The sequence below is a fragment of the Danio rerio genome, chromosome 2 (genome assembly GCF_049306965.1).
Source record: "Danio rerio strain Tuebingen ecotype United States chromosome 2, GRCz12tu, whole genome shotgun sequence".
Lineage (NCBI taxonomy): Eukaryota > Metazoa > Chordata > Actinopteri > Cypriniformes > Danionidae > Danio > Danio rerio.
The window spans coordinates 37,700,001-37,714,364 of record NC_133177.1 but is presented as its reverse complement, the minus strand read 5'-3'; the positions used below and the strand labels follow the sequence as shown (position 1 = coordinate 37,714,364).

At 37.7% G+C, this 14,364-nt stretch overlaps 1 protein-coding gene across 4 annotated transcripts in view; it reads right to left on the bottom strand.

Moving 5' to 3' along the window:
* Positions 1–14,364, bottom strand: part of astn1 (astrotactin 1) — a 410,547-nt gene that overhangs the window by 242,740 nt on the left and 153,443 nt on the right. For all 4 annotated transcript variants that reach the window (XM_003197882.7, XM_021467632.3, XM_017351897.4 and 1 more), the window contains 2 exons: positions 14,191–14,358; positions 1,096–1,180 (listed from right to left, as the gene is read on the bottom strand). In XM_003197882.7, the coding sequence (XP_003197930.4) occupies positions 1,096–1,180; positions 14,191–14,358 (253 nt within the window). The remainder of the gene's footprint in view (positions 1–1,095; positions 1,181–14,190; positions 14,359–14,364) is intronic.

Below are 14,364 nucleotides of genomic sequence, written 5' to 3'. Positions count from 1 at the left end.
TAAAATGTAGTATCTGCTACTCTGCTACTTTTTTCCCCATATTAATATGTAATAAGCGTTTCACTTCTGCAGCGCTACCATAAACCACACATGCATGCATGCACACAAACAAACACACAGAGAGCTATATTAACGGGGACTTTCCATAGATTTAATGATTTTGATACTGTACAAACTGCATAATGAATAATCATAACCAAACCCAAACATTAGTCCAACCCCTAAACCCAACACTCACAGGTAACAATCAGCCTATTTAACTTTCCAAAATACTTCATTCTCTGTCATTTATAAGCTGTTTTCCTGATTAATGACCCAAAAACTTCCCCACAAGGTCAAAATGTACATGTAGTGCGATACTATATAGACATACTGAAGGTTTTACAGATAGATATATATTTTATGCTCAAAAAAAACTAAACTGGAACATTGCCTCTTTATATGCACCATTTTATTCTGCACATTTTATATTGTTTTCTGATGTATGGTACTAAAAATATTTCCAAAATACCCTCTGTATAACTAATAATATATATATTTTTAGGGGGTGGGGGGTTAATGGTATTGGCTGCCACTTTAATAGAAAACATTCTGGTTATGCATACTAACATTTTTATCTGAAAATATAATATACCATCTGTTTAGAAAATAATCGTATATGCTACAACATCTCAAACAACAACAAAAGTTCACAAACTGGAAAAGTATTATAATTCATTTTTATCATTTTAATAGTTTTTCCTTCACGAGGCATGCAAGTGACGAATGACAACATTTCTTACACTATAAGACCATTTAAAATGCCCATTACATAGTAAACTGACATGTAAATCACTGTCGCACAAATCTAAAATGACCCAGAGCTTCACTGCTCTAATCCCTTTTCCAATTCCAGAAGAAGAGCATAATGCAAAAAAGCTAATTAATTCAAACAAGCCAATTTAATTTCCCAACAGTGCATAACACCTGGCCGGCTATCAGAAGTGAAGACATTTTTACTACCGATAAGAAGCACAGACAACATCAAGATGCCAGATTCCTGCTTTTCATAGTGCTGATGTTAATCAGTCAACACAAGATATGGATGGTACTCACCCTTGATTTGGGCCCCATTCATTGCGGATGCAAAGGTGTTTGTGAACTGGGTCTTTCATGTAGCCATCAAAGCAGAGACATTCTCCTGAAAGCAGACAAAGTACACGTGAATTATTATATGACAAACAATTTAAAGCCATCATTTCCAGAATTCAGAAACTTTTTTTAGAGACACAGATGGACAATAAGTGACAACAAAATATTTTTTTCCACATCTGTGTGAAGGTAAAAGTAAGCAAGACTGAGGGTAAAAGTAAAGCACTTTACTATTTACTGATTAGAATGAAAACCAAAGAAGAGGTGAAAAAAACACTAGTTAAAAAAGCCTCTAATCATAGTAGTATTGAAAAGCTCTGCAATTAACCAACATCATGTTGAGAGATGGGGAAATTACTAATTTTAAAGTCACCTACTACATAGATGTCACATCCTTTTAATTTTCTATTTTTTTCTGGCTAAAACGTCTAGAGCAATTCACATAGCCATGTTAATATATATGACTAATTTAATTAGTTTCGGTTTTACAGTATACTTTGCCGTTACCCTGAACACATCAGCATCATGGCTTGATCTGTATTCTAATCATCCCTCTCTGTGACTGATATTAATCCCCTTCATGACCTCATTGTCATGTTTCCATCAGTAAGGCGATTCTCCAGACATGCAGTGTTTTTGTATTATATGCATGCACAGCAGATTCCCCATGTTAGCCGTCCTCAGCACTAATGCTCATGGCTCAGACGGATCTAATCACTCTGGGTTCAGCTGATCAGGACTGTCAGGCCGAACCGCAGTTATGTCTGTCATGATTTGGGTTCATGGGAGTGTAGTGACTGTACCCTGAGAACATGATGAGACTGACACAAATACAGAGGAAGAACGCAAAAACGGAAACAAATGTGTTATGACCGGGAAGACAACGTATGGAAAAGGCAAAAGAAACCATCTGACAAGATTTGACATTTTGTGTGAAGCCTTATTTATCAATAAACTGACAATGCCAGTGATTATGTGCCCAAAGGTCAACTAATGCATTATAAGTGACCTTAAATTCTGCATTAAGCAGACTAATATTGGATTTGCAACACTGATGACTAACAAGAGAAAAATAGATTTTCTTGAAAGTCAATTACATGTTGTAGAATATGTAAATTAGAGACATTTACTGCAACAGATTCACTTTTGCTAATACTTACATCTTAACGTTTGTTCAGAAGGGTTTTTGTTAATAATAATAATAATAATAATACTAATAATAATAATTATTGAGCGTCACATTGGTGCAGTGGGTACCACAATCGTCTCACAACAAGAAGGTTGCTGGTTCGAGCCTCAGCTGGGTCAGTTGGCATTTCTGTGTGGAGTTTGCATGTTCTCCCCATGTTCACATGGGTTTTTCTCTGAGTGCTCCAGTTTCCCCCACAAGTCCAAAAATATGTGGTATACTGTAGGTGAATTGAGTAGGCTAAGTTGTTCGTAGTGTATGTGTGTGAATGAGAGAGTATGGATGTTTCCCAGTGATGGGTTGCAGTTGGAAGGGCATCCACTGCGTAAAACATATGGCAGTACATCCCGCTGTGGTGACCCCAGATTAATAAAGGGACTAAGCCAAAAAGAGAATGAATGAATGAATAATAATAATTGTATTTAGGGCAGCACGGTGGCTCAGTTGTTAGCACTGTCGCCTCACACAAAGAAGGTCGCTGGTTCGCTGGCAAGGATGCATTAAAAGAATCCAAAAGGACAAAAAAGCCATTTCAAGAGTTCACACTTACTGTTTGACAACTTGTTAGCAAGTTAGCAGGTTTGGCATGCTGTCCTGGGAGAGAACCCTGAGCTCGGAGACAGTTGAGCCCAGGGCTCCCACCTGGTCCATAGAGCATGTGAGGGGACTACAAGGTCAGGTGTTATCGAGAGCTCCCCTCGGCAAAAGAGGAAAGGAGGAGAATGGGTGGATGGGGGGTTTCTTCGAGAATACTTATAGTGAGTTTGGATCAATCTGATTGGCTAGCTAATGAGTGTAGATGAGTGGCCAGATCCAGTCAATCATATCACATGCTCCTCTCGAAATTAGTTTGTGAAACTTCATTTAGAATGGTTAAAATATTTAGATTTACATGCTGTTCTTATAAACTTTTTTTACTAATAAATAAATAAAATGTAAAAAAAAATACATTACAGTTTCTCAAAATTAAGTGGCACAACAGATCATAACATGAATACTGAAAAAAATGTGTTTATGTCACATAAATAAGTTACATTTTAATATATAAATTATATATATATATATATATTTAAATAAATTAAAACTGTTTTATAAAAAGTATAATTGTATAATTACATTTTTAAAAATTTGTTTAAAAAATATGCATGCATGCTAAAAGTCTACTCTCAAGTTTGCTATATAGATATTGAAAAAAAAACATTTAAGCAAAAAAAATAATAAACACTTAATTTGATATATTACTGACCATTAGCACATTTTGGCAAGCCAAGAATACATGGTCTAGCACTGCTATAATTCGAATTGTTAACTGTTTAGCTTTGCCAAAGTAATTTATAAAACTGCAATTAAACTTGTACAGTCTGCAATAATAGCATTTTTATCAATTCAAATGAGATGCAGGGAGCCTTTATGACACTGGGTGGTAAATGACAATTTTGCCAGGAAACATGTACCCAGTGGCTCTGTGATTGACTGATCACTGTGGATATCCAGCAGGCTCCCAGCTAGTGCTTTATGCATAAGAAATACATACCTTTGAAAATGTATCTCTTCAAAGATAAATATATACTATACTTTGAATGAGCCATTAGAGGCAGGACAACATGTCTTTGCAAATGTTGTTAATCAGGACCCAGCAAGAGGTAAACAAAACATGTTTCAATCTTTAAAGCTATTTAAATCAAATGTTTAATGCGTTTATGTGTCTTTGATCTCATAAATCTATTACTTGTTCCTGAGTAAATCATTTGAACTGACGGCAAAATTAAGCTGCATACACAGAGGTTTGACAATGAAAAATTAAACTCCTGGTTTTAGACGACAATAATGCATTAGTATGGGCAAGGGCCTCTTTTTATGGCCAACAAACAAGTCCTGCACAGTGGCTAGAGCGATTTTGAGCCATTCTTCATGCAGAATAGTGGCCAGGTAACTTCATCATGCTGGTGGAGGAAACATTTCCTTACCCGCTCCTCCAAAATTCCTTAAAGTGGTTCAATATTATTTAGATCTAGTGACTGTGCAGGACATGGGAGATGTCCACCCTCATTTTCATGTTCATCAAACTACTCAGCACCAGTCTTCCTGTAAGTATTTGGTGCATTACCATCCTGATACATGGCATCCCATTCATTACATAACATTGTAACCATTGGGTGCACATGGTCCTTCAGAATGGTTCGGTAGTCCTTGGCAGTGACATGCCCATCTAGCACAATAATTGGGCCTGAGTAATGCCCTGATATTGCATCCCAAAACCAAAATTATCATTGATCCCCCTCAATGGTTTACTCTGGGCATGCCAAAGTCTGGGTGGTACACTTTTTGGGGGCTTCTCCACACCGTAACTCTCCCGGATGTGGGAAAGACAGCAAAAGTGGACTAATCAGAGAACAATACAAGTTTTTCATTGTACACGGCCCAAGATTTTTGCTGCTGGCACCGTTGAAACTGATGTTTGGCAATGAAACAATTAAAAATAGATTTGACTACTCCAGCCAAGCCATGCTTATTTACCCCGTGGAGCTCCCGATGAACAGTGTTGTTGGAAACAGGAAAGTTGAGGTGCACTTTTAATTCTGCAGTGAGTTGACCAGCTGTGGTTTTTATGTTTTTGAATACAATCCAGGTTAGCACCTAGACATCCCATACAGACAGCTTCCCTTTGCGTCCACAACTACTCCTGTTGGATGTGGTTTGTCCTTCTTGGTGGTGTGTTGTTTACACAAAAGACCTGTTCTTGATACATCACTAAGACTTGTTGTCTTGGCCACAGATGCAGCAGTGAGATCCACACCAACATTTTGTCTTTATTTCAACAAATGTTAATACTGGAACTATGCTTTTTAAATGGTAATTTAATAACTTTGTTAAAATAAAACCCACAACTATGTCATTCAAACTAAATTTTCACTGACTTTTGACTCATGACTTCTCCAGTTTATTTATATTTGTGTGTGAGCAGTATTGGATTTAGGCAGAGAGAGTGACTGTGTAGAATTACTTATTAATGAAGTTTTTAAGTCCTGAGTAATTCCTCTCCTTCCACAGCCACAGAGAGAGTCTGCAGGGGATCTATTATTCAGTCAAATTAATGAAACTAAAGTGCAAGGATCAGGTAGCTTGAGACACAACATGGCGCGTTCTTGTTTAATAAATGTCCCCCGAAGCCTGATGGGAACAGGGGAGATGAACAGAGGCTCTGAGAGGCCTGTTATCAGTCCAATTCTCATCTCGGCTTTTACACATCCTCTGCGCTCCCAATTCTGTTTTAAAGCACACACAGCTCCTGTTACTGTCACTCCATATCCTTTCTTTCATTAGTATCCTCTTCTCCTGTTTGATTGAGATGGTCTTGTGTTTTTTTGTGAATCCCCTCTATGCCACACAGTTGAGGTGTTCATTGAGAATGTATCATACAAAAAAAGCAGTGCAATTGTTGAACTGTGGCAGTGCTAATGCCTCATCTTTTAGATTTAATTTGTGAGGAAAGCAATGCAGGATCCCAGCGGTCCAACTTTGATTCATTTAGAGCAAGAAGATTCCCTTTTCAAAGCCCAGCGGAGCTCGTCTTTTGAATTATAGATGCAAACGCAAGGATCTTGTCAACAAATGATAACAATGTTGGATTGATTCCTGCTGCAGATGATGGGAGAAATGCCTGTAAAGTGAATGTATTACCATTCATTTTGATGTACCTGGGCGCCTGTTGACTATGTTTTGCTTGACAGGAACAGCTATAAAACTGAATAGATCAATCTCTGCTTACCAAATTGCAATCTTTACTGGCAAAATGCAGATAAAGGTATTTGAAATTTATGATGTAAACAGAAAAATAACATTCTGTCCCTGCTTGAGATTATTCATCAATCTGTTTTATACATTAGTTATGAAGAGTGTGTCTGACTTTTTCAACAATAAAACAGAAGCAAAAGCAATTGAAAGATGGTGCGAAAGACCTAGAACTAGACCTACCACAGGTCTGTCTAAAATGTAAAAGCTGATATGTGTTATTTTTTATTTTATTAAAAAGACACAATTAAAATGTCCAGAAAGTACTTACTTTGTGCCTTATTTGCTGGCATTAAAACTGTTTTCGTTTCCTTAACCTTCTAAAGTCAAATGCAATTTTGGGGTTTCCGCCTGGATTTTGCAAGTGTACCTTTTAGGTTCTTTGTGGTTTAGGTTGCTGTAATTAATTTTGGTGGATCCTTCACATGTATTTAATCATAGTAAAAAAGTACATTGTCTCTACCACAATCTATGCAAAAGTTATTGTATTCCAAACCAAAGGGATTGATCATTGTTTTCATATTTCACTATCCTTTTGTTTGATCAAACATAATTCACTTTGTTTGGACCACGTCAGACATATAAAAGGATTACTTATGCACATCACCTCAAAAACAGAGGAGAAATGGCCCTGAAGCGCACAGCATAAAGAAAGAGATGACAGCTGTTTGTGCTATCTGGGGCTGCATATTGATCATAAATGTAATGTTTTCACTTCTGTACCATGAAAAACTGTGATTCATTTGACAACTGTTTGATATGTAAATATATAATTCAGTAAAAAGAATGCTAGAACTATATGAGCACCAGCAAGAGCTTTTATTTGAGCTATAACATGTAAAGTTTCATATATGAACCATATAAAAAATATGAAAATGAACCAATGTTCAATACCCAGCTCGGTTCTCCAAAATACTGTGTATTTAAGCATAAATAACTTTTGTACAGTAGAGTAAAAACCAAAATGATGCCTATGTGCATAAAATATAGCTTCTACACTTTCAAACGAAACTACTTAAGGAGGTCTGGTGCAATGCTAGCCCTTTAAATCTTAAAAGGAAAGTCGATGACGTCACGGACCCCGTACTGGGTCCGCTTAAGATAAACAAAAAAGCTAAAAATAAAAAAAACGTCTTCTGAACTCTACGCATTTAGAAATTTTTACAAATATTTAGACCAGGGGTCTCAAACTCACAGCACGTGGGACAATAGTTTGTGACCCCCACCTTAATTTGAAAGTTTATTGTTAGAGCAGCCCGCGAGTTTGATATCTATGACACTTTACACTGTTGTGTGCGGAGCTGAATGAACCTACCAATCACGATGGGGTATATGGCTCTCGGGGGGCAGGACATCAGCTGGGCTTGATGCAGGCAGAGCAACATTTCTCAATGAGTGAAAGTTACAGCAGCATTGCCATGGAGTGTTTTCATCTGTGAACGGCTGGCTGGCTCATTTCTATTCTACATTCTTCGTACTTCAAAAATAAAGATTTTTAAGTTGCTGCCTTGAGGGAAATTATACATAGATAAATTTATATAAATCAGGCTACGTTCACACTGCAGGTAAATGTGGCACGAATCTGATTTTTTCCCCCTCATGTAACTCAGGTGATGACAGTGTGAACAGCCCAAACCGCATGGAATCTGGTCTTTTCTGGTCAGATCTGTACCACTTTCATAAGAGGTCTTAAATTAGACACAGATCTGATGTTCTGCAATGCGACCGCAGTGTGAACGGTTATGTTGGATTTCATGTGACTTTTACGTAATCTTTGAGTGACATGCGTCATCATTCTGTGCTGAAAACATCATCTACTCCTCACACAGAGCGATTACAGCACCACAGAAAGTTGGTTGTTCATGTTGAAAAAGATTTTGAAGGCATAACTGGTGCTTGTTAACTAATCTGGTTAACGATTGAGGCACGGGCTGATCGCGAAGCCGAAAAGCGTCGTGGGTGTTGCGGATATAGGGGATTCGGGTGCAAATGAGAAAGAACTTTCTCTCCGAGAGAAAAAAAAGGGCAGGAGCTTGAGCACCCGAACCCCCCTTCTGCATGTGTCTGCTGTTTATAACGAAGTAAAATTAAATAACTCCGCAAACAGAGATAAACCAACTCCGCCTTCACAGCTCAGTTTGTGGCTGCTCATTAACCCTTGATGAGTCCGCTACACCGGTGGTTAGAGCGCCACGCACTGCGCTTCATAAATCACAAACGATCAGTGTTATTTTTTTTTATTTTTTTTTTTATTACAGGAGACTTATTTTAAGTCTCAAATGCCGAAATACACATTAGTGGTAGCAGAGCAATCAATTACAGTTTATGAAATACACCACGGTTGTCTGTGAAAAGAATAATAATCATATAAGCATGATCTGACAGCGTGCCTACTCATGTAGCACTCACGTGTGACATTTTGTGCTCTTTGTAATGCACTTTTGCGCATGCAGGTCAGTTTAGGACCATGATCTGTTCACACTTCAAATCTGATATTGGCCACATTTATAAGAGCAGTGTGAACAGCCATGCAAAAAAAATCAGATTTGAGCACTAAGTCTCGCAGTGTGAACGTAGCCTAAGTGCTTTATTTTAGCCTGACCTTGCCGGATCTTTCGCGAAAAATGCCAGATATTCATGTTTTGTTTTCCGGTGTTTATTTTAATTAATTCGTGATTAACTTGTGGTGAATACCTGCATGTGTGTGTGTGTGAAAATAAATAATGGCATAGTGGCCAACATAAATAATATCTGTATTTTCAATATAGCAAAGAGGCAGTCAAGCATATTTATTTTTTTTAAAACCACATAAAATCTGATAATGAGCCTTATCAAATGAGATCTCGAGAAGCTGGAATTGCGTCTCTGGATCAGGATAGCGGGAGACAGAAGCAAAGCCAGTCAAGTCAGCCACAGAACATGATGGAAGAGCTAACTGTGGACTCTTCTTGAAAAAATTAGACAGAGTGAGTAATTTAATTACTATTTTCACTTGGAAGTGAACTAAAATGACACTTAGAGAGTTATTGTGAAGTCTTTCTCTCTCTCTCTTTGACAACTGAAATCAAAGTGATGTGTATGCGGCGATATGAAAACAATGAAAGGAACTTAATAATGCCTACAGCCTAATGTAGTCTTCTGCAGTCACATATCGACACTTATGTAAAAAATCATAACTTACCCTCTGATTGCTCGAGGCCTCCAACAACGTGAGCTGCCCTGTGTGCTGACAAACAGAAACGTCCCATCTCATTGGCTGGCTCTAGCCAATAAACTGGCTTTGCTGCTCTTTTACTGGTATGTACATTACAGTAGAATTTATGATTTTTAACAAGAATCTCTTCAGAAAAGAGTTTAAATAAACCCTAGCTAATGAAATAATCGTGGGAAATTATTATTTTGCACCTCAGTCCTGTTGGCTGCTGGCATTGTTCATTGGTCAGGCTTCAGCCAATCAAACAGCTTTACACCTGCCCCGCCCCGCCCCTCCCCCGCCCCGCGCTGCTCACGCCTCTGCATCTGCGAGTGCACAGATGAGTTCTGCTACAGAGATCGCGGGTGATGTGTTGCACAAGTCAGAGCGCGGGAGATTTGTAGTTGTACTGACGAATCTGAGAGGTTGTGAGTGCCGACCTGTGGTTGTAGAGCAAAGATGCAATCAAATTTGCCGTGCACACGTGTGTCTGTCACTTTGTATTTGTGAATGACATTTTACAAATACACAACTATTAATCTGCAACTTTGAATTTAAAACACAAGTGTGTGGATTGTTGTGTGTGTGTGCAAATCGAGGATTTCAGCTGTTCACATCAGAGCTGTAAGTGTACATTTCAACCTACACATACAAATATTATTATCACAAGTGCTCACATTTACATTTGCAAGCTCTCGAGTTTCGCAACTGATTTACCTTCATACACTTCCAGCTGCAACCCATCACTAGGAAACATCCACACACACTCATTCACACACATCCACGGTGGACGATTTAGCCTACCCAATTCACCCATACTACGTCTTTGGACTGTGGGGGAAACCAGAGCACCCGGAGCGAACATGGGGAGAACATGCAAACTCCACACAGAAACGCCAACTGACCCAGACGAGGCTCGAACCAGTGACCTGCTTGCTGTGAGGCGCAAGTGCTACTCACTGTGCCACAGTGCTGCCACGTTAAAACCTGAACTACTTAATATTTAACTACATTAACCGCTCAGATCTCAAGCTAAATTTATCTGTATTTTTAACAAACTAATTTCCTGAACCTAATCAATATAATTTATAATAGCGCTATTTCACTGGCTCAGAATCTCCTAAAGTTAAGCTATTTCATTTCATCTGTGTACTTTGTCTAATTTATGGCCCAGTCAAGGATACACCAAAAAGGAAAAGAAATAATATTTTAAATCCAGGTCACTCAAGCTGCATAAGCCCCAGTCTTACATTACAAAGATTCATTGCTTGCTGCATTACTGTCCTCACAGCTCTCGCTCAATTAAGCTTTCATTACTTAATACTGTTCACTCAAGAGAGACACCTTGAGAGAAATCTGCAAATGAAACGACAGATGAATCAGAGCCGAGTTGCATTTGGGTCCCTCCTGCTCTTTAAAAGGAGCTGAGATACAACTGCACTTCACTGAACACATCGATTTTACACAGCAGAAAAGATGGACGCTCATTCAGCAGAGCAGATGGGGCAAAACAATAGATTATTTCATGATTAGTCTGGCAAAAATGCAAACTATTCAGTGTAAGGCAAATTTGTGTAACTTTTTAATAAAAAAAAATTAATCTCATTCTGATTTTAATTTATTTTAAAAAGCCCCTATTATGCATTAAAAATTGTCTTATCTTGGTTTTAAGTGGCTCCAACAAGATTTCCAAAAACACTTTCATTGTCTTATAATATGCATTTATTTTTACCTAATTATCCCAACGACTCCCATATAATTCATTCAGTGATTCATTTGTTCCCAAATCTCTCCTTAGTGCTTTGTAATCTACGCTGATTTGTCCAATGACGCAGTCTGTTGTGATTGGTCGACTGTGTTCAGAGCGAGACAGAAAGAAATGCTCACCAATGCAGTTAAACACCAGCAGATTGCTCTATTCTTAACCATACATGTAAGTAAAACAGTGACACACATTCAGTATTAATCCACACAGTGCCAAAAGCTGAACTATTTTTAAATTTGACCGATGCACGTGTGTAGGAACAGCTGCCATAGCAAAGACAAATGGCAGTGGATCGCAAGCTAACAAATGCATTTAAATCCACACATCCCAAGTCTACCGGAAGTTCCGGGAGTCTCCCGCAAATGCATAGAGACTCCCGGATGCAAATGAATGATAATTTTCCGAAAATCGCGTGTCTCTTGCCAGGTCCTCAAAAACATCTTGCACCCCTCTTCACCACATCACACCTCGCTCTTCAGATATGTCGGGCTGCACCTCCCCCTCCACCCGCAACCTCACACAAATTATCCCTGTCTCTCCCTGAAATTACTTTTCCCAACTTGCGATTTCTGTAAATCCGTAAACAAAGTGTCATGCATCAAGTTTTCAACATGGCTTTAGAGGCGATTCGAGAATATAAACAGACACGAGCGCAGTTACAAAATACAATTAAATACATAATTTGTAAGCTAAAGATAACAAGGAGGCGACCATTTTAATCAAACTTACTTACACTTGTGAAATGGAGGAAGAAACTGATCCATGAACTGTATACTGAAAGTTCAAGTCAAGCTCTGACAAAGTCCCATAAAGTCTTTTCTGATACTTCTTTTAACAAACAGCCGACGAATCCTCTTTGTAAGCATGTAGATTGGTGTAGCACACATCAGAAAAAGGATGGGAACACAGCACAAGGCTGGGGCTATAATGCTGAGGCATTTTTGCGAAAATAAACTTTAACCACTGACTCGTCACAACCTCATCTTTGGGTGTGGAAAATAACACCAACTTTCCGACACAGTTCAAAGCACAGCATCTATGCGACTTGACTCAACTGGGATCTGCTTTAGTGTTTGTCTTTTTCATTTTCTTTCTACAGTGTTTGTGGGCAGGGCCAGGGGTTTCAACTTTCTAGGGTCTGCGCGTGCATCAAATGGATGAGGCTTGAGTTCCATATTTATGTCACACCGACATGGCTAAATTCTCATTACAGTGGTGATTCATTCGAACCATTATTTATAGATGAATCAATAGTTTTAAACACGGTGAACTTTCAGATTTACGCCTTAGCTGGATATTTCCCTTCACTTAAATATGTGTTACACACTGCATGAAAGGTCATTTTAAAAAACTCATTTAATAAATGATGGCATCAACAAAATTCTTTTCATTGAAAAAACAATTTAACAAACAGAAAACAAAAACAAAGAAACATAACACTTATTTTGGCATTCCTAAATGATCATTAATAGCATAGAAATGTGTAAAGCACTGGTCATTTTCAATCCAAACATCTTTCTGTTGATCAGCTTGGTAAATTAGCATGACCAAATTTAACAGGAGCAAAATCCGCAATAATCCTCTAAACAATAAACTAAAACTGGTTGATTGTAAATATCCAACTATTCAACAATCATTTATTCATTCAATACAATCAAATGAATGATTCATCCAGCGATGAAGTAAACAGCTCTTTATAGGCTAGAAATATAAACAACTGGTTCACTTGATAAGTTCAAAACACAGACTAATTCATAAACAAAAACATCATAAAGATGCAGGGTTTCTGTTTTGGCTTAAAAAGAAATTATTAGAGCAAAAACTGACGGCATTGTATCTAAATATAACAGAATAATACCTTCTTATTTACAGAATCAGTGTCACTCACTATCCAGGAAAAAATAACCTTTATGAAATTATACTCATTAGTCGTGTGATATTGGTTTACTATTTTGTTATGCAAAAATTAGACAAAGTAACATGGGGCATTTTTGCCACAATATCATGGAAAATTCTTAGAAACAAATTATTAATTAATAAATAATAGTATTCTTTATTAATAGCATGTTGTATGAAGCACTGGTTACTTTTAATCTAAAAAGCTTTCTGTTGGTCACCTTGATCAACTAAAATGACCAAGCTAAATAGGAGCAAAATCTGCATGCAGAACTTTTCCATCCCACACACAAAATTTAAGAACATGCAAAATGTTCCACTGTAAATGTTGCCACACCAGTTTAAACTTTATGATTGAACAATTGACTGTAACAATAACAGTCAATGGGATTGAAAACAACATTGGACTTTCTCTTTGTGTAATGGATTTTAAGAAAAAAGTAAAGGTTTTCATTAATGAATTTTCCTCTAAACAATAAAAAAAAACTGGATGTAGATGATAATAAATGTCTAGTGAGTACACAATCGAGTATTTTATTGAATCAATTCATTGAAATTAATAATTAATTCATGAATAAATTAGACTGCTCTTGAATATAAATAATTGGTTCATTTGATTTGTACAAAACACAGATTCATTCAGAATCAAAACACCAGGAAAATGCACGTTTCTACTGTGGCCTTAAAGATATTTGTTTTTATTGTGTAAAACTTCATTTTATCTATAACAAAATAAAAATATCTTATTTAACAAACTGAGAATCAGTGTCAGCCAAACTACTCAGAAAAATAATAGGACAAACTAGTCTATTGGAGACTTGATTACTTTGTGACACAATACAGAGGCAGAATGGGCCATTTTTGTCACAATATCTTAAATTTTATGACAATAAAACTGCATTCTTTATCCTGTAAGTCACTGTCCTCCACTGTCACCATTCATTTGTATGAAACGTAAGAAGAATTACACTTGGAGTCAGTGCTTTAATTATGTATACTTTTTCTTTCATAAATTATTATAAAAAATGACACGCTAAAACAACAGCTCTAGTTCAGTTGTTTCACAGAGGGGGGAAAAGTTTAGAACAGCTTCATTTAAGTGAGTGATGATGGAAGTTTCCTAGTTGGCTGAACTTTCCTTTCAAGCATCTCCCTCAGAGTGTTTGCTGCTATTTGTGTCAGACTTTCTAGATGAGCAGTGTGAAGTGAGGAATCATGTCGTACCTGTATCTGGGTCACACTGGTGCTCACAGGGGTCCAGGAGACGCCGGCCACACAGATCGTTGACCCAGGGGCCGCTGGCATTCTGCTGGTAGTATAGCAGCACCTGGGCAGGGTTCAGCCAATCAGAGGCATCCAGCTGACTGCCCTGAAGCAGAACAAACCTGGAGCCTGCAA